Here is a 22,044-nt window from a genome sequence, read left to right on the forward strand (position 1 = left end):
AGACGAAGGTACTGGAGGCCTACAGCAAGACATATTCTTCGAAGCAGTCATGAGTATGAGCTTCCACATACTGTGGGGCTCTCACACCGTGCTCTTGGGACAAACGAACAACAACACAGTAGTGCAAACAATCACAAGGGCATTTATTGCGCCTTTCATAGATCAATGCCTGCTAGCCGAGTTGCTATCCACAAAACATGCCGATGGGCGCATGACAAATCTAGAAGTCCGACTCACCGCGACCGGATAACGAGCGATTATGTTCGCCCCATGCTGGATCCCAACACCTGGTCATTCGCGTGTACGGTCACGCAAATGGTGGCGCGTTCGAAGGCGGCCATGCGGGACGGTCTCGCAGAAGCATGGATCGGCGCACGCGCGGGACGTCCGCCGCGCTCACCGGCCCACAGCCCAAGAGAAAGCGTGTTCTCACTTGTGCCGCCAAGTAACCCTGCCGTGAGGCGGTGTTGGCAGTGCAACACTCGCGCCATCTCTCGTATTGTGCTTCAACCACGCCGACCGCGGCGGGCCCCAGGTCACGCGGCAAAGCCTCACTGCAGGAGACGGAAACTTTGCGAGAAAAACAACATATCAGGAGAGACGCGTGAGAGTCGCGCATCCCCACAAGGTAAACGTACTCCTTCGCAGACTCTAGTTGATGACTAGCGATCCTGAACTCTTGTTCCTTTGCCTCGCTATTTATCATTATCTTTGTCTTCTGCATATTAATCTTCAACCCCGCTCTTACACTCTCTCTGTTAAGGTCCTCAATCATTTGTTGTAACTCGTCTGCATTGTTGCTGAATAAAACAATGTCATCGGCAAACCGAAGGTCGCTGAGATATTCGGCGTCGATCCTTACTCCTAAGCCTTCCCAGTTTAATAGCTTGAATACTTTTTCGAAGCGCGCAGTGAATAGCATTGGGGAGATTGTGTATCCCTGTCTGACCCCTTTCTTTATAGGTATCTTCCTGCTTTTCTTGTGTAGAATCAAGGTAGCGGTAGAACCTCTGTAGATATTTTCCAAGGTGTTTACGTAAGTGTCCTGTACTCCTTGATTACGTATGCCTCTATGACTGCTGGTATCTCTACTGGATCAAATGCCTCTTCGTAATCTATGAAAGCTGTATAGAGAGGCTTATTGTGCTCTGTGGATTTCTCGATAACTTGATTAATGACATGGGTGTGATCCATTATAAGGTATCCCTTCCTGAAGCCAGCCTGTTCCTTTGGTTTACTAAAGTCCAGTGTTGCCCTTATTCTATCGGAGATTATTTTTGTAAATATTTTATATAATAACGGGAGTAAACTAATGGGCCTACTATTTTTCAATTCTTTAACGTCTCCCTTTTTGTGGATTAGTATAATGTTTGCATTCTTCCAGTTTTTTGGGACCCTTGGAGTCGATAGACAGTTCGTATAAAGAGCGGCCAGTTTTCCATACAATTGTGCTTGTAGTTAAATTTTTTTAGTGTAACACCTGTTCAACAAATAATTTTCATTTTTTCGAAGGTGGTGGCTATTAGATAGCAATACATTTTGTATATCTCATAATTTTTGTTACATATTTTTCTTTCTTTAACATTGCAAACATTGTTAAATATTATTCCACAATCTTGATTCGTGCAATTTATATCTTATTTACGACATATATCTAGTTAAAGCTTTTATACAAGAAAAGTGCATACATTCCGCTTTCTATTTATGTATTACATAAAATATTCAGTGCAGTAGTTTTTTCAGAAAAAAAGATCTGGCATAACCTACAAAAGACACCTATTTTCCCCATGGTAGGGAAAGAGTCTATGTGTCTCTGAAAATAGCAGTTACGAGGAATCGTTGAAGATGACATTCTAAGGACGAAGATGTTGCATTACACAAAAGTGCACTTCAGTGCATGAGTTCCTGGTCTTGTGTGAGAAGAATAAGTGGGTGCAGGGAGGGCTGGTTGCTTGGGTGGTTGGTTACACTAGCTGTGTTTGTGTGTAGTGTAATTAACACTGCTGCTTGGATGCCACACCATAGGCCAGAGCAACCTTATTGTATGCCTCACGTGTGCATGTCATTGTGACTTGTGTCATGCTTTGTTCTTACCGACTGCCTCCCACTGACAGCGTGGTGAACCTTATGCTCTGGTAGTTGTTGTCTTTCAAGTCTTCATTCAGTGCATATGCCAATACAGCATGCTCACATTGTGAGCATGAGTTTTCATCATGGCTGGCTTGTGGTTAATACCGAATGCTGATAGACTCTCCTACATGATAGACTGCACTGGATATTGCATGACCTGCTCTGTGTTTTTCATTGGTTGTGCCAACTGTTCCCTGTATTGCCACGTCATGCTGTGTTATGAATATAACGCATTTCTTCATCTTATGGCAAGCTAAATACTTCAAGCAGTTAACTTATAGGTTGGTCAGCAGAATGCCATGCTCAGCATTTAGAGGTCCTGGATTTGCTTCTCATATCGCACATCTGAGAATTGTGCCCACTCACCAATGTCAGACATAGCAAGAAAGATGGTGATGTAAGCATTCTGTCACTAGCGAGAAAGCTGCCAATGAGTAACATTTGACATACGTTTCCTCTGTAGTATAATAATTCATTTCACTCTTGCACCTGCTTCTGGATTCTGGAGTTATCTTGTACTGCAATATGGTGCTCCAGGGATATTGTTAACTTCTGATATTGCTCCACATTTTCAGCTTCTACTGTCCAGCCTTGTCCACCTGCTCACAATGCTGCATCCACGAGACATGGATGACAGTTGGATTGAAAGGGCAGAGCTTCGCAGAAGCATCTGCAAGACTCTTGCTGCTTACCTGAGCCAGCTTCGAAGCCATGTTCACAGTAATGTGAATGAACAGCTTGTGGAACCCAAAGTTGTCACAGATGACTCAACAGTAGAGTGGGACAGACTCAGTGACCAGGTGCTGCTCCTTCATAAATTTTGTAGTAAATAGGATCTTCAAAGGATGCCTGTAATGTAAGCCTGTAATTTGTAACTCATTGATGCAGTAGCTCAAAGATGTGGTAGCAAGAAAAAAATAACAGTGCCTACACATTCTAAGTGGTTCTTTTATTCCCTTTCTGTCTAATTTCTTCTCTTACTTTGCTAGAGCTCTGCAAACTTCCCTAGCTTCCTACATTTTTGAATTACTAAGCATGTGCAAGATAACAGCTCCTATTCAGTATTTGTATCGGCACCTTCATGTGCCTCCTTTCTTAGAAAGAAGATCTAGGTTTAAAAAAGACAGCATGGTAATTGCTATGCTTAGAAAGCATCTTTGCTTTCTCGCATATTTTGGTGGTGCAGAACAGTAGGACAACGAAACGGACAGGCAGGTGTGTAGATTTATTTCTTTTTTTTTTTGCATGTTCAGCATCGTCAAACTATGTAGCAGACGAATTCTCCTAATTTTCAGTCTTGTGAAGTCTCATCACCCATGCGAGCTCGTTCCCATAAAGAGATACCACAGAGTGAAGCCATAATGTCGTCCTTATTAGCAGGGGGCTTGAGAGGTTTCCTTATTTTCATATCTACTAACTTGTACTCTTAAAGGGTGTGGGGTTCTCCTCCGTGCTCTTGGGACAAAGGAACGACAACACAGTAGTGCAAACAATCACAAGGGCATTTATTGCACCTTTCATAGATCAATGCCTGCTAGCCGAGTTGCTATCTACAAAACATGCCGATGGGCGCGCGACAAATCTAGAAGTCCGACTCACCGCGACCGCATCTTAAGCGAATATGTTCGCCCCATGCTGGATCCCAACGCCTGGTCGTTCACGTGTACGGTCACGCCAACGGTGGTGTGTTCTAAGGCGGCCACGCGAGATGGTCTCGCAGAAGCGTGGGTCGGCGCACGCGCGGCACGGCACGTCCGTCCCGCTTGCTGTCCCAAATCCCCGAGAGAGCGCCTTGTCTTCCGGCGCCCAAGTAGCCCCGCCTGTCGGCGGCGTTAGCAGCGCAACACTCGCGCAATCTCTCGCACTGCGCCCCAACCACATCGACCGCCGCGGGCATCACGCAGGCCACGCGGCAAAGCCGCACTACAGGAGGCGCTATGCGGGAAAAATATCAGGGGACGCGCGAGAGTCTCGCATCCCCACAAGGGGCCTTGAACCACTTTTTATCGAAGTGGAGAAAGGCATTTGAAGTGAAAATAGACTATTTCAAAAATACTTTGCCGCAAAAAGTACTTCAATGCATTCAGCAGAAGTGGAGTTATGGGCAATCAAACACGGCCTCTGCTGTGCTTCTATTGCTTCTTCAATGCCTTGCATTGCGAATGCTACGACAAAGTGAGGCATGCCCACAACACTCCACCTTCTAAATGTCACTGTTGCACACAGTTCAAATTTCATTTTGGATATTAACTAACGTAAATACCACAACTTCAGATTTTGGTGCCTGTGACGTGCTAAACATAAGTCAAACGTGGTTGTCCTCAGCGAGCTTCAGTGCACTTAGCCTGTGGACTTGAGGCCGCGGTATCTACGCTACGTAGCAAACCGCAGCTACCAAAAGCAGCTGTGTATGGGAACTCATTTTATTACGAAATAAAGCGTCCAGAAGAGAAGGTACTTTTTAAACTCGTGACAAATCGTGACATATTCCCGTGACAAATCGGCAATATTGAAAAAATGTTTTAAACTTAAAGGCTCGAAATTTGCCATTGGGGAAGATTTTTATCCTAAAATTTGAGACATTAGAAGGAAACTGTGATGCAGTGCCAAAGAAAATCGCGACAAACATGACAAAGTCTTGCTCGCCTTCGACAAACCGTACTTTAACAGCCGCGCCTTTGTTTGGGACGATAAACCAATGACAAAGTACCCCTTAAAAAAAAAGCGGAATCAAGGAAAATAAACGGCCCACCAATGATGCAGGGAAGAGCTCGATAAAACAACTAACCATCATAACTGTAAATGCAAGAAGCCTACTAAACAAAATAGAATCTTTCGAAAACCTGTTAACTGAACGTGAACCTGATATAGTCACCGTTATGGAAACGTGGCTTTCACCGGATGTTTCTAGCCATGAAATCATGCCACTGAACTATTCAGTCATTTGCAAAGATTGGGGTTCTCGTGGCGGTGGCGTGACTCTTATGATAAAGAAAAACCTCCCATTTCTTTTACTGCCAGATGTGTCATGTGCTGAAAGCGTGTTTTGCAGGCTTCTTTGTAACAATACTACTGTTTGTGGGGTTGCTTCTATAGAAGCCCCTCTTCAGGCGATGAGAGCATTTCTGCCATTCACGAGTTTCTATACTGACATGTTAATAACTCTAGAATTATCCTTATGGGAGACTTTAACCTTCCGGACGTGGACTGAGTAACTATGCATCGCACATCATCTTTGTCAGAAATTCTGTTTGACCTAATGTTATCCTTTAATCTTCACCAAATAATCCTAGAACCGACGCGTAAGCAAAGCAAGTGCCAGCAGCAATATTCTTGATCTTATACTAATCAGTGATCATTTTTCAGGTCACCAAGCACAGACAGAAATTATTGAAGGCATTTCAGATCACAAGATACCGCTATGCTTGTTGCCTCTAGACTGCTCGGCAAAAACGCGTTGTAGTATATCTATAGTATCCAACTTCGATAAGGCAGATGACACCAGCAAAGTAACTCACCTTGCGCATGAATTTCAAGCCTTTAGTGAAATAACCTCCGACCGTCAATCAATGGGCCTGGCTTAATTTTAAGAATATGGTTTCCTACTGAGTAACTAACTATGTTCCATTAAAAAACAAGCGACCACAAAGACCAAGCCCATGGATAACTTGGGAAGTCAACCACACAAAGCGTCATGTAAAAAGGGTACGTAACTCTATTAAAGATCATAGATCATGCCCATCCAAAACTAACAAACTAGCATGCGAAGTAGCACATTTTCGACAGACAGCCAAAGAAGCCAAGGAATATTATTTTTGTGTAACGCTGCATAACTTTCTGACAAACAGCCCTCATTGATTCTGGAACCATTTCCGCCCTACTAAAGACACATTATCGGACTTGTCTCCTGAAGGAAAAACTAACAATGCTAATGCGTACAATAACTGTTTTCACTCGAACTTCACAAAAGATGATGGCAATCTTTCAGACTGTAGTAGCTGTTCAACATCGTGCATCAATCCTTTAATCATATCTGGCGCAGGTATCCTTAACATGTTGCTCACTCTTGACCCTAAAAAATCATGTAGACCAGATGACATTCCAAACTATTTTCTAAAGAGATACACAGACTGGTGCAGCCGATAATTGGGCCTGATATTTCGAAAATCCCTATTGCAATCATTCTTACCCGACGACTGGAAAAATGCGAAAAATCATCCCAATACACAAAACAGGAGATACCTCATTGCCCTCTAATTATCGACCAATATCTCTCACTAGCACAGCTTGCAAGATGCTTGAGCATATCATCCTTAAGCACCTAACAAACTTTCTTGACACGCACAACTTTTTAATGCCAGATTCCGCCATGGATTGTCAACCGTCACGCAGCTTACGGAAGTTGTGCATGACCTCGCATTTAACATCAAAAACTGTAGCCAGACTGATATAATATTATTACAGCTTTCGAAAGCATTCGATTGCATATTCCACAGTAAATTATTAACAAAATTACGAGGTTTTATTGGGAATGTGGGAATTTTAGACTGGGTAACGGATTTCTTAACAAACCGGACACAATTCGTACTATTTCAGCATACGGAATCTGCAACAGTGCCTGTCACATCAGGCATCTCCAAGGATTCGTGTTGGGGTCACTGTTATCTTTAATTTTCATTAACGACATAACCAGAAATATTGACTGTAACGTCAAGCTGTTTAATGATGACTTCATTATCTACCAAACAATTAACACCTTGAAGATCATATTTCGCTCAGCAATTCACTTAGACCAGCTAAATTATTGCTGCAAAAAATGGCAAATGACGATAAACACAACTAAATCAGTCTGCACGATGGCAATAAGAGAAAAATGACCCTATGATTTTACGTACTTTATTAAGGCACAATGCTAACAAAAGTTCACCAGCATAAATACTTAGGCATCACTCTAACTTGACTCTGACCTGAGATGGGATGCGCACATTGGCAACGTAACTTCAAAGGCATTATGCAAGCTATTTTATCTCCGAAGATGTCTCCACCTCGCACCCACGTCGACTAACTTCTCACACGTACTACTTTCGTTAGGCCGGTTTTGGAGTACGCTAACACAGTTTGGTTTCCCCACTCAGGAACTAATATAGCAAAACTGGAAAAAGTACAGTAAATAGCGCTGCGGTTTATTTACAGGTATAAGCACGCGGATTCACCCTCTAACCGTGAGGCTATATCGGGTTTAGTGACACGATCATCAAGAGCAAAACAAGCACGGCTCATATTTTTATTTAACGTGGTTCACAACTATTATAAAATAGACCTAACAAAATACATATGTTTTTCGCAGTCATGATCATCGAGACATAAACATGTACATGCTATAACAGGATATTCATGCCATAATGACATATTCATGTACTCTTATTTTCCCCTCGTGATAGGTAGATCTTTGGCAGATGTCATAGGGGCCTTGCGAGACAGTAGTGGTAATTTATTCTGTGTTTTCTTCACAATGTAAGACTGGTGCTGGAGGCACTAGTGCTGTCATACTCTTTTCAGAGTGACTATTAGGTGAAGCATCTATAAGTTACAGAACAATTTTCCACCTTGCACTCTGTGGGGGTCTGGTTTTCCACAGGATACCGACCACCGCGGGTTCGAGCTTTGTGAGCCACGGGGCCACATCAACCATCATTTTTTGTAGCCTAGTGTGCTGCTGCACGAGTGCGCAGGCTGCAAAAGTGGGGCATCGAGCGCTACACACGCAAGAAAACACAGTATTGCCTTAAGTTAGCGGAAGCCATTTATTTGTCTCTGGCGACACCCAACACTGCATAAACACTCGGTCCCGGGCTGGCATGGGAATCAAAGGGCTCCCCACATTACGTCACTAGGAAAAGTCCTAGCGGCTATGCTGCTTACCCTCACGATAACTACTGGGCCCATTTGCGAGAGCTCGGGCAGTCTCTGTCAGCTTGGGCTTCCGATAAGGGCAGCTCAGCACATTACAACCACATGCGAGCACTAGCCATCGTTCTTCAGCTTAGCATTCGGAAAAGGGCTAACACAAAGTACGCCCTCTCCGTAGGTGCAAAGGCACCGTAGATGAGCTCAAGTCTGAGACCCTAACAAAGGGGCTGGTGGATGAAAAAAAAATGTATTGTACCCAGTGCTGTTCCGGAGAGACTTCCCTCAAGCTGGCTCTGCCGACCACGGTCGGTCGTGCCGCATCCGCCAGCATGAGCACCATCGTCACAAAACGGTCTGTGGCCAAGGCCACCACCGACAACCGTCGCGAGTGGAAAGGGGAGAGGCGTAGGGACGACAGAATAGCTAAATGCTCGCACAAAGGTGTCGTGGCACACCTCAATCCCTACAACTGTCACAAGCTCTTGAGATAATAGATCAAATGTATTCATCTAGAGTAAAATCTTGCTAATTCAGATTTCACAGAAGCTAAAAAAAGATGTCCGAATTAACGGAATCTCGAATTATTGAGGGTATACAGAAAAACAATAAGCAAATACCTACTACATCAACATGCTTTTATTTACTGAATGAATCGGCAAATCCTGTTTTTATTTTGCACTAAAGCAGTACGGAAGCCACGATTCTTATCATGTCGTGACTGATTAGTTCTCACAGTAGTGAAGGCCTTGCGACATCCTGGTTATTTTTTTTTTTCACCAGTGAGCTAGTCACTAACAGATCACCCATTCATCGTAATGTAGCCGGCGCTCTTGATCTTGATTGTGGATGAAACTGTGGTTACTATAGACACAATTATGGATGGTGAGTATGCAATTTTGACGCCATGCGACCAGTTTGGTGTTATGCACAGTGGTAAGTGCTAGAATGAAAGTTATAAATGCATGAATAGGCATGAAGCATTCATGCATTCCTGCAGTTTATGTACAATTTTTTATAACTATGGAGATATGGACTCCGCTGCTTTGTTTCAGTTTAACACCAACGCCACTTTTTCTCTTTTGCATCAAACATTTACGGCACTCCACATTTGCCGAGCTGTGGGACTTATCTGAATTAATGAGTATGCAGCCAAATATGGCCAAATTAACGATAGTTTGATTCTATAACATAACATATACACCTCCTGGGACCAGAGGACGAGTCCAAGTGTTCCGATTTTCAGAAATAACAAGGGTTGAATTATTGAGTTTCTACTGTATTGTTTTTTCTCTTCTTGTCAGCATTTGCCATTGCTTCGTAGGGTGCAATGCAACTTTTAATGTTATGATTGGCTATTTGGTATGGCATATCATAAAGACATAATAGAAAATTTCACCTGCTTTATGCTCTGTATGGAGTTTATCTCATCACAATATTTTACTCTTTTGCCTTGGGTTACAAAGCAGCACGTTTAATACTGAATAATGTGTGACCATCTGGGCCCTGTGTGCAGCCTTGTTCGAAAGGAAAAGAAAATGTGTGCTTTCTTTAGTAAAAAATATTAATTTGCTTTGCAGTTTAGCTTTACCTGTGCAGAGCATTGTGCTCCTACCTGGCATATACATGTGTGTCCATATCACTTGCTTCTTCCTGTTTGAATATCATAAGCCCAAACACTTTATAAAGGCAACTTGGCTCAGTGACCTTTCTGCTCAAGTGAAAAATCGGAAATATTTGTTTCAGCACTGTTTTCTCATTATTTTCCTTGCATGGATGTTCGTGCTTTGTTCTTCCATTGTCCTGGTTTCTCTCAGTGTGGTGTTCCTTGCGTATGCTGCCTAGCAGTACGCTGCGATTCGCTCATTATGTTTGTCTTGAAACATGGTTTTGCCTCGACACAGGAGGTGATGCTGAAGTGCGTTCGAAATGGAAATGTGCCTGAAGGCCAGTACCACCTGTTGCGTCGTGGTAAGATGAGGAAGGCAGATCTCATGAAGTCCTTTCAAGAAGTGGCAGAGCATGAAGCCCTGCAGTGCCTGAGCAGCAAGGACTTTGCCAAGTCTGACCTTGTCCTTGCCAATGTGGTGAGGTTTTCCTGTGCTGTCCATATTGTGATTACTGCCTTATGTGCATGAGATTCACGAGTTGGGTTAGTGGGAAAATGCTGCAGCAGGGAGGGCCAATTCCTGTTGTGGAGAGGGGGTGTCCTCTTGATGCTCACTAGGCCTTACTGATTTGTTTGCACCTGAACTAGTATAACGTCACTAACTCTCAGCAGTTTCCTGTTCTATTCACCACATGCTTGGAAGCACATTCAGGCTGTTAGACTGGGAACAGTTGGGTATGAGGATTGATGTGCAATATCTTAGCAGCCTGTAGTTTGCAGACTGTATTGTGCTGTTCTGCAATGCTGGAGACAAGTTGTAACAAATGGTTGAGGACTTTAACCAGCAATGTCTAAGGGTACGCTTGAGGGTTAATGTGTGGAGGACTAAGGTAATGCTCACTAACCTGACAAAAGAACAAGAGTTCAGGATTAAATTAGTATTAGTACTTTAGTACTGGAGTAGATTAGTATCTAAGCCAAGTAGTCACAGTGGACCGAGATCACGGGAAGAAATTTCCGGGCAAATAAAAATGTGTTGGAACATGTACAAAGGCACTTCCAAGTCATCACTGGCAGCTTACTGTTATTCTTCAGAAGAAAAGTGTATGACCATCGCAGTCTACCAGTAGTAACTTCTGTGACTGAAACTCTGAGGGCAACAAGAAGCTTTGGAAGTTAAGGACTGTGCAATGAGGGATGGAACAAAAATTGATAGCTGTAACATTAAGAGATTGTGGCTAGCAGTTACTCAGATGGTTAGCTCAGAGTGTAGAGTGGCTGCCCCGGAAAGGCGTTGGTCCCGGGTTCGAGTCCCGGATCAGGACGAATTTTTATTCAACTGTGAGGCTTTTCTTTCGAGGAGCCTATATGGGTTTCCTTTGTAGCTATTTCTACAAATGGGTGGATGTCTGACTTTCCCTTTATGAATTACTTCTCTCCACCTTGCGGGTTTCCGCAGAAGTATTACGTCAAATAATATGTAATTTGATGTAGCCTGATGTCCACGAGTTGTAGTCGTAATATGCAAAGCAATGATTCAGTAGAAGGCATTGAAAATTTCAAACTGCATTGTGAAACACATGAAGTAAGACTTTTATGGTCACACTCTTTGCGTAGTTTTTGTAGTGTTGCTTGCTATGTACTAGGAAGTGCAGTATAGGAAGTTTGTGAGCATTTGATAGAATTAGCCTACGCAAAACAGGGGTAATGAGAGATCACTGGAAGAGGCCTTTGTCCTGCAGTGTGCATAAAATATGCTGATAATTATGATGCTGAAGTTGATTATACCTTATCAATCAGTTAATTGGATGACGGATCAATTAGACCAGTAATTCAATGATCCCCCTTCCTGGAAACACCACAGTGTGTGGCTCATAGGTAGCTATGTGTTGCTCGTATGGCTTGGCACACAACTTGGTTTTAATACTTCCGCCCTGGGAGCAGCCTTTAGACCTTGAGGCTCTTGAAAGGTTTTACTTCTGGAGCTCCTTTCTAAATTCATGGGAACAGAGAAATAATTTTCTTCAGCATCTAATGCACCATATTTGATAAGGTTTCTTGCATTGAAAAAATATAGTTAGAATCTACTGGTTGTTGGCAGCAGATTTTTTATTAAGGCCATTGATTTTTAAAAACTCTTGAAAATTGCAAAGTTAACAAGAAGAAGCATCAGGAAATCTGCAACTCAGGAATAATAACAATAAAGAAAATAGCATCATAATTCTGCAAACTGAAGCTAGTGAGACATGTGTATTATACAGGCGTCTGAAGTACTACAGTTAATCTTTGATATAACAAATTAGGTAAAATCGACAATTTGCATCGTTAACTCGAAATGTTGTAGTATTGAAGATGACCTTTTATGCAAATAGTACAGTTGCCGACCGATTTTTCTTACATGGAAAGGGGTCGTAGAATTTTCTGAGTTATCGGGCAATCAAAAAAGCAAATTTGAATGAGAAAACAATTTATTCTGGTGAATTTGGGAGTCGGCGACGAATAATATGGTTTCATGGCACGTCGACATCTTCACATAGGCGGCACGAATTCAGCAAAGCCAGCCACGCTTTTGCACGCACTCTGCCCCCGTGGCTGACAGCGTCGCTCACACTCTTATGACGCTATCATGAAAAGCACTGGCAGCGGGGAGCGAATGCTTTGTCTGCCTCTCGCTCCACTGGGTTACCGAAACTCGAGATTACACAGCCTTCAATATTCATGCGCGGGAAGACAGCTTACGTGATGCCCCGCTGTCTCTCTCGGCACACCCACTCTTTGTGCACGCAGCATATTACCTCTAAAGCAGGGTGCACAGCTGTGTATGCACTCAGCTGCGCCTACAGCCATGCGTAGCCACGGCGAAAACCCAAAACCAAAACGCGCACCAGAAAACCAAACGTGCACCAACTTGCTCCCCAATCCGCCCCCTTTTGCGGGCTTGATAGCTTTACCACGAGCTCGCTCCACACCCCCTCTTGCCTTTTGTTTGCGCAGGGAGGCAGCACTCATGCGTGAAGCCACCATTTTTCTTTCTCACCCTTGCACACTTTCACTCACACCTAAAGCACAAAATGCGCGGGGTGAATAGCATCTTATTGCACTTAGACTTCATATGGAACATGATGAGGCTTCACTTCAGCGGTCGCTCTTGTCACATTGCGCGCAATTCGAGAGGCGCATTTGCAAGCAACTGTATGTAATTCAATCATTTGACCATCTACATCCCCGGAAGTTTCCATTTATTGTCTCGACATTCCTTTGCTTCAGAAGCGAAATTTCATTACATCGAAATTGCATATATATTTCATTATATTGAGGTTCTAAATACATGGTTGTCTATGAACAAGAGGTTATAAAAGCTTATACTTCTTTATATTGCGAATTTCGTTATGCTGAAGTCTGTTATATCGAGGTTTAACTGTATACCAGTTTTACTTGTAAATAAGGCTTTTGAAAAACCCTCGTAAACATTGTAACAATTTCTTGTGAGCTGTAAACTTATACATTACATTTTTCCACTTCAGATACACAACCAAATGCAGTTTACAAAACTGCATCTGTTTTTGATGTACAGTTACAGATTTATAAATATTCTGCTTCAGTTTTTTTTAAGCTTGCTGGTGTTTGACAATATTTGCAAAAGTAACGAGACCCTAAATCAAACGTCTACTTCAGACAGTTGTTGAAATTTGGCTTTCTGTTTTAAATGCAACAAATTTAATTCAGATTGATTCAGCAGCTTTAATGAGGTAATTTCTACTGTTCACATGCTTTTAAATGGGGAAGTTGGAGTTGGACCGAGCCAAACCCTCCTCTTAAACTTGTGGTCACATAAAGAGGCAGTTATGTTTGTGATTTTTCTTTTTTTTACAGACAGAAGGATTGAAGTACAGACTCAGCTAGTGCCAAGTAATATTCAACATAACTTTTCCTGGTACAACACACGTACAATTTAATTCGAGGAGCTTTAAAAATCGCAGGACCCCTTGCTGGCTTGTTTTAAGGAAGTAATGATGCATAAAGCTCCCAGGGCGCACCCTGCGATAGTGGGGCTCTCCTGTGTGTGTGAGGATTTATCATTTTTTTGGGTCTTTGGAAGCACATTCAAGGACCTTCATGAGGAAGAGAAAGCGTATTAAGCTATAGGAAACATTTAAGTACTTTTCAATACAGTTTTAAGGCAGCTTGGATGACACGATCTCATTTCTAACGCGATGGCATTAAGGGCCCCTTGTCGCAGAAAATCCAGCGTCAGTGTCAGTGTCAGCGGCAATGTCCGTATGAGAAAAATCATCCCTAACCATGCATCCCAATCCACACAGGCCCTTCACGTGGTGCATAGGCGTTACTGAACTAATTGAATTTCTCAAAGTAAAATGTGTCAGAAAATTAATAAAGTACAACTTACACACAACCTACAGATGTGATAGCGTCGGATTGTAATATGAATATACGAGAAAACATAACTCTGTTACCTGGAAACTCAAACACAAAAGAACAAAAGAACCAGAAAGCTTGCCTTCATGCATAGTGTTCGCTGCCAATGTTTCCAGGAAAGCATAACGATTACATAAGCTGCAGCTGCCTGGAAGCATGAGAAGCAGCCAGGGATCTTTGAATGACTCTTAAAGGCGAAGCTTAAGCGTCCTCCAAACTTTTTGTTCCCCTCTCATTGCACATTAGTCCTCTAGTTTAGAATGTACATCATGTAACTGCGACATAAAATACAATTTTCTGACATAACAAGCATTATCAATTTCTCAATCAGTTCCTTGGTTATGTGATTGAACGAGGAGGGTCTGTTCTCATTTTTATTGCAGGTGAAGTCCTGCTCTTTACTTTGTGGTAGGTTCACACCATCTGCTGCCCTTATTTCTTAACATGTTTTTTTTTTTACACATGCAGGGATATTCAAGTACAGAGAAGTTGAAAGAGATGCTGATGCTTTGCCGGAATCGTAGTATCACCAGGCTGCTAAAAGAAGAGCTGTCAAGTGCAGGCGTCTTGAGCAGCGATGAAACTCGTCTCTTGGAGAAATGCGACAGTATTGATGCCATATTTTGTGATAACAAGTCCTGGGCTTGCTCAGCTGCCACACGGCACCGGTGAGTTGACTGTTGGGCTAGTCGGTCGTCCATATTCGAAGTAGTAGCTTAGCGCGAATAAAACCACGGACACAAGAAAGACGGACAAGGACAAGCGCTTGTCCTTGTCCGTCTTTCTTGTGTCTGTGGTTTTATTCGCGCTAAGCTACTACTTCGAACACCGGTGAGACAGTGAATATCTAGGGGTTTGTGGTTAAGATATGGGAGTGCATTCTGGTACAATTATTTTCGTTCAATTTTATGCTTCCCTTATTTTATGTTGTGCTGAGTGGCTGATCCTGGCAGTATTGTGTCATGTGAGCTAATGACACCAAGAGCAAGAATAATGGAAAGAAATTGGATCATTTTAAAATCTTGTCCCTAATTTTTTTTCATGCTATTACCGTCACTTGAGACCTATTAAAGAGTTTTAGATTAGGGGACACTGGCAGCTTGTGTACGCAAAAAATAGGGGTGGAAGCACTACGCATGTGTGCAACTGAATGTGTGCTTGTGTCCTTGTGTCCTTGCGTCTTCTGGGCGACTGGCTCGAAATAAATGTTAGCGCCCCAGAAAAGTATTGTTACTCTCGTGATGTACAAGAACTTACAGGAGGGATTAGGCCAAAACTGGTCAAGACAAGCCTTAATAAAACCACCTAGGTGTTAAACATTGAACATGGTGGGCCCATCATGACGTTTAACCTTGTGGCAGCATTGCACAGCGAACGTTCACATTCTTCACTCAGCTTGAGGGTGACAAACCGTGCATCATAATGTTTGATTACAGCAACATGCCATGCCAGATGCTCAACTTTCTAGGCTCAGCTTCTATTGCCACCCACGCATGTTACGAATACATCTTTTGCTTTGTGTCCACGCCCTTTTGGCAACTTAGTATGGTTTTTTGAAAGATTTTCTTTTATTTGGCCTTTTGTTTTTGACATTATATTTTAGGAAATGCAAACGTAGCCATGACTACACATTGACTGCACTACGAGCGTGCCTACTTGCATTAGGGGATGCAAACTTGTACAGTAAAACCTCGTTAATTTGACCCTCATTAATTAAAAAATCAGATAATTTGGACTCGTCCTTCGTTTCTGGCATGCGTATGCATTATTTAAGGCACTCGTTAATTGGGATGTATTTGGCCGCACACCAGCCGCACACATTCGAAATCGCACCGCATAGAGGCTCCTTAATGCGGCTCCCTAAAACTAAGCTCGGGGACATACTGGCTTTGCTGCGAACTTGTGTATTCTTTTTAGAAATTCTTTTCCTGCACCTCAGCTGGACCACAAAGTTGTCGGTACGGGCCGTGCCTTGTATATGTGTATTGTGACACTGTGTTACTTTCCACAAGTTGCCGCTCTTCTGTCTTGCTTCTGGGCCCCTTCTCTAGTGTGCCCCCCGCCGCCCTATTCAACTTGCCTTCTATCCGGCTACAACGGCGGCACGTGCACTGGTGCTGCGCAGTGACTGTTTTCTCCCTCTTTGCCTCGTGTCAATCGGAACCTAGCTGCCGCTGCTCTCTGCCCCCCTTTCATTCTCTAACTTATGTCTCCTTCTCCTTCCTCTTTTGCTTCCTTTTTCTTTTTTTCTTTCTTTTCACAGACCTCCTTGCCGTACATAAATGGGACTCTGCCTTCCTTTTGCCCTGCATCGTTGCCAATGAGGCAGCTGTAAATCTGTCAAAGCGCCTAGAAAAAGCCAATCACTGTCACAACTGCCTCTTTCGGTTTGATGTATCTGAGAACAATCAGGCACCCGGTCTGCTATCTTCACTATCAGTGCCTGCCGAACTGCCATTTTCTTGTAAACCCTGATGATCGGTCCACCACTCGAAACTGTCGAGATTAAATACTAGTTCTGTTTATGTTGTAGCATCGCTCAAGTTCTTTACGTTGGAAACGTAGCCTGAAGAATTTCGCTTCACATACCATATATATGTATATATATATATGCATGTGATGGATGGTCTCAACGCTCCTAATCTAAAATAGTTTTCTTTTTTACTGTACTTCTCCACAAGGCAGTAAACTAGTCGGACAACAAAACAGCCTAAAATAAGAAATTACCAGCTACATAATTTAAGGAATGTTGTACTCACCAGAAAGTACTGGTGATGCTAGAAAAACAAAATAGGAAAATAAAAGTAATTTGTTAAAAAAGAGTGGCTCCTTCAGCAGGCATGCACAATAGTGCATAGCCAAACATCCTAACATTACTTTTTTCCTCTTGTGTTTTCTATTTCATCCACATTCCTTCTACTCATTTCACATCCTTTGATTCACTGCTCTAAATGGAAATTTGTTCTGGTCATCTTCATGTCTTCTGTTTTCTCATGTCTCTTTCTGCATTTTGTTTAGTAGCTTTCAAATGCAGTACTACGTATAATATATTTCCTTGTGTGTGAAACATGACCAGCTTGCCCAAATGAATGCATCACTGTCTTACAGGAACTATTACTTGAAATCAGTGTAACAGAATTTCTATTCTGGTACATTGATTTCAGTTATTTCAGATATTTTGTTTGTACTGCACTTCAGATATCATGCCTCCTAATGTGAGTGATTGTCTGATTCTGTGAATATGATCACACTTCACATCAGTGAGTTTGCTTGCTGGAAGGTCACAGAACTCACTACAATACTCTCCTGTGCAGAGATGTTCTTACAGCTTTCTGAAAGCATGTTTGCAGAATGGTACAATTGTCTGTGTTGGAAATGTCATGGAACCTTCATGGATTGGGAGCTTGGTTTCTTCTGCATCCACACTCAGGGCCTCTGCAAAGCACAAACAACCATATGGATCAAAAGGGGTTGTCACCACTGTGAAACCTTGCCAGCTACCAGACATAACCCACCACTGGGACATGGCAACAAACCATGGCGTAATGGCGCCTTACTGTCGATTTGCACCATCCTGGCTCAAGTATTGGGACTCTGATACCATTGACAGGGTGTTAACAGAAGGCCATGCAGTGCTTGCATCCCAAGGTTTGTGAATGCCAACTTTTTCTGTAATTATTAGTTGTTTATTTCCCCCTCACCCTTGTTAAAGGAGCATTGAAAGGCTTTTTGAATGTGCCAGTGGCAGTAAAACAAATTTTCTAATTTCGAGACAATGCTGCCATGAGCATGCGAACCAAATATTGTTCCACTGTCTGTATTATTAATCTACAATTTCACAAAACAGATAACTTTAGGTTTTGCGCACCCGAACTTAGGGGACACAAACTGTTGGGTGCACAAAAGAACACAAAAGGAGTAGAAAGAGATGCAAGCAAGATGTGACACTTTTGCGGGACAAAGACGCCTAGGTGTGTTATACTTTTAAAACTCCCTGTTAGAATGCTTGCTCTCTTCTGTGACTTTTAAGGTTCACACTCTTTTCTGCCCTATGAAACATTGGCAATGACACTACATGGAATGGGATAGCCATGGTTGGCCACTATTAGGCACATGCATGCACTCTCTTCTAGATTTTCTTGAAATGGGAGAGCGGCATTTAACGCATCCTGCTCGTTGTGTGAATTTGACACTCTCTGGCACTTTTGGCAGATGCCAGCATCGAAGAATTTACCTTAGGCATGCCATGGAAAGAAGAAAGAAAGGAGCAAGTGGCAGGTCACTGCTATCAGTGCTGTCCCAGCGGAGAGGAACTGATGAGTAGAGGGCCAATGGGGAAAGTAAACATTGTACTTAATATATAGCCATTCATATCAGGCCCTCTAAAAAAAATGTTTGCAGGTATATTCCTTGAAGTGCGTCGTATTCATTCCAGCATATTGCTCAGTCACTATAAGATGTGTTCCAGGACGCTTGTAAAGTCTGTTAATTCAATCTGTGCGGAACCACAAGTTTTTGTCGAATTATCCAAAAGGTTGAATGAAAAAGCAGCGGTAAAATGAACAGGTTCAGATCTCCTTTATCTTGAATTAGTGTGTCGTCATCAACAGACTATGTTGGTATTACAATAACTGTACAAGTTGTCATTGGTCAGTGGCGCACATACCGTAACATTATCGTCGACATTATTGACAGAGTCGTCAAAAGAGACATCACCTTGAGCATGATGCAACTCCTCATATCGTCACTACAGGACAAATTGCGGCCTTCACTGTCATCGCCTAGAGAACCAGTAGCGTCATCTGCTACTTATAGTAACTGCTGCGTGCATTAGGGAGCGCCCAGTGGTGGTTGAATTAACTGAAACTATGTGCTTTCATGTTCAAACTAAACGGAGCTTTCCCTTCATTGTTTGTTGTTCTCATTGTTTCTCACCAGGACTTTTCACTGCATCCAAAGGAAGCGAAAAGTCAAATTAGCTGAGGTTGAACTAATGGGCGTCGACTGTAGATGGTGTTGCCTGTAAAGTTTACGTAGTAATAAGATATACTTGCGGCTATAACATTTTTTGATCCTAGAGAAGCCGTTGTTCTTTTGTCTATTCTATTGAATTTCTATTCTGTTACACTGATTTCAGCTACTTCAGATGTTGTGTTTGTGGTAGACATCAGACAGACTGTAGATATCATGCCTCCTAATGTGAGTGACAGTTTGATTATATGAATACCACAACACTTCACATCGGCGAGTTTGCTTGGTGGAGGGTAACAGAAATTAATCATGCTTGTTTACAGGCCATGTAAACTAGCATATATACACTGTATGTACGTACAGTGTATATATACAGGAATGTATACACTATGTATACATTCCTTACAAAATTAAGTATGCACTCTTCTTTTTTTGAAAATTCTTATTGCATAATCTGTAGCTATAAAAGTACATTGGGCAAATGTGGCTTATTGAAAAGTTTTGAAACTATTTTGAGTGTGTTTTCATATTAGAAATAGTTTCTGCTTTCACAACAGTAATTAGTGAAGGTATAGTTCTTATGTATTACTCATGTGAACGAGTGTACCAACATTTTAAAATTAATCTCTGATCTTTCTTTTTGGGGAGGACCAAATTGTGTTGGACAACTGGCCTTTTCTTTATTAGTATCAAAACTAAATTTCTGAAAATAAATTTGGCATAATTTTTTGGTTTCTTTAAATTTTAACTGAAAATGCTAGACACCAGGCACAATCTGATAAGTAAAGTCAGTAGTTGAGCAAATTGATATGTGATCATACTGACTACTGAGGGGGGCAGCACACAAAAACTGAACACAAAGAAGTAAAAGGAGACAACACAGATGCTGCTTTTGTGTTCGTGTCGTCGTCTTCCACGGGGAAGAAAAAGATACAAAATGGGTGCCATATGTCCCTATTTTTAGTGCCGTCAAGTGCATTCACTATGCGTGACCAACTAGTTCCGGATACCACATATATGCACGTGCATTCAGAATTAAGAAACATCCTCCAATATAATGAACTTCATTTGTGCATCATCTGGTGGCACAGTTCTTTTGTGTCACTCGTGTGGGCCTGTTCATTGATTACTTCGTAAAAGAAGTAATAAGAGCATTATGTTCTTGTCATTCATTATTTAGCTGCAGGGGTCTGTTACTTTTGCACAGACAAAGAAAGGTGAAAAGGGTTGGTTTTATTCCGCTTGTGTCAAATTTTTGTGAGCAAGGTATTTGTTCCACTGAGGCCTGATTCGTGAGTAATTATGGATGGTCATTTTTTCTGTAGACAATGTTCACCTCGGGCCTGGTAATGACTCCTGGCGCCTTTTTTTGGAGTACGGGCTGCTTGAAAAAGCACTAGCCAACCCATTGCCATGTGAGGCTGTGGAGGAGGCTGGCTGCATGGTGCACATTCGTCGGCAGCTGCTTGGAGCTTTGGCGAGGTGAGAAAGTGGACATTGTTAGTTTTACACTGAAACAGAGTCGTCTACCTGTAGTGCTCCACTGTTTACTGCAATGGCTGTCTTAGGCCGTTAGACTCATGTGAAATGACAGGTGTTGGCAGTCATCATCCCTGTTGGGCTGTTTTAATGTGCAAGTGCTGTGGTGTGTGCTGGGTTGTCACAGATTAATCATGTCGGTATAAGATGATCACAGATTTACTACAGAGTACATAAGTACAAATAAGGGTCTGATGAGTACCATAGCTATCACTGTGACTCACATAAGACTGGAGAGGTTTGTGTCTCCACTGATACTGATAGTGCTATGAAATAGCAATGGGTGTCTGTGCCTGTGCTGCTGAGGCTGTAGAGATAGTCTGAAATAACAATCTGTTGAGTTATAATTTCATAGGTGGTATAACAGGCAGTCAGACCTTGATATAACAAATGCAGATACAATGGAGTATTGGATTTAACAAAGTAATTTTGACATTTGGTTAGTCAAGCTTTATTTTAATGGAATATTGTTCTGCTATAACAAAACTGAAAATACAGGATTTACTGTAGTAATGGTTATGGCAAGTGTTTGTGAAGGCTCAATATACGTATTCTGGGAGAGGAAATGTCAAGTACAGTCGCTGACTGATTTTTTAGGAGGCTGATTTTTGGGACATGGGTGATGATTATTCAGACTTCACAGTGGTGCTGCCACCTGCCCCTAGAATCAGTTGTATAACGGCAACTGAAATGTGATAACGGTTGGTGAATTGGCTGGCGACAAGTTGTCGCAGGAAGGTCACTGTCAGTATACTCATACATGTAGACCTCATCAATGATTGAGAGTAAGATTTACCTACTAGACTGATGGCCATAGCAGTGGAGTTTGGGATAGCGTGTGGCCCCTCCCATATGTGAAAAATCAGCTGCCAATTATTCACCAAAAGCAACTTGAAATGGCATATTTCCAACGGGTGTGCTTTGCATTTCGGCCAGCAGCTTGGCTTGGCTGAAGCCAGCAAGCCAACGTGCCGTTCCCTTGTGACCACACCAATTGCACCATTTCCTATTGGTGATAGTGCAAGGCACATGTATGTTATATATTGTTGGTTCCATGCCACGCATCAGCACAGCAAAGCCACCGACAGGCCATCAAAATTCAGAGGCCATTTGCTGGTCTGCTGTATGCATGACACCTGCGTTTCTTTCACATAGACCTGATTGCAACTTCTTTTCCCCTAGGTATCAGTGCTTATGCTTAAAGGGAATATCAGATATAATGAAGGTATTCTTGTGTCTTTCTGACTGGCTGATCCTGGTGATGACATTTTGGGGTGCCGCTTGAGCAGTTGACAGAGGTTCTGGTAACCTCTGTTTTTTTTACAATGGCAAAAATAGGAGTAACAAAAAAAGAAAGAAAATGAATTCGACACACAATAAAAAAAGAAAGATTGACTGGATGAGAAGCATTTGCAGAGCACATCAAGTGAGCATATGGAAAATCCATAAAT

General features: G+C 42.3%; 1 protein-coding gene across 1 annotated transcript in view; it reads left to right on the top strand.

The window, feature by feature from the left end:
* The window catches only part of LOC139054673 (spatacsin), a 92,418-nt gene that overhangs the window by 12,697 nt on the left and 57,677 nt on the right, over positions 1-22,044 (top strand). The window contains exons 8-12 of the mRNA XM_070532080.1: positions 2,706-2,930; positions 9,942-10,124; positions 14,552-14,751; positions 17,514-17,731; positions 20,380-20,536. Coding sequence (XP_070388181.1) covers positions 2,706-2,930; positions 9,942-10,124; positions 14,552-14,751; positions 17,514-17,731; positions 20,380-20,536 — 983 coding nt within the window. The remainder of the gene's footprint in view (positions 1-2,705; positions 2,931-9,941; positions 10,125-14,551; positions 14,752-17,513; positions 17,732-20,379; positions 20,537-22,044) is intronic.

The sequence above is a fragment of the Dermacentor albipictus genome, chromosome 1 (genome assembly GCF_038994185.2).
Source record: "Dermacentor albipictus isolate Rhodes 1998 colony chromosome 1, USDA_Dalb.pri_finalv2, whole genome shotgun sequence".
NCBI lineage: Eukaryota > Metazoa > Arthropoda > Arachnida > Ixodida > Ixodidae > Dermacentor > Dermacentor albipictus.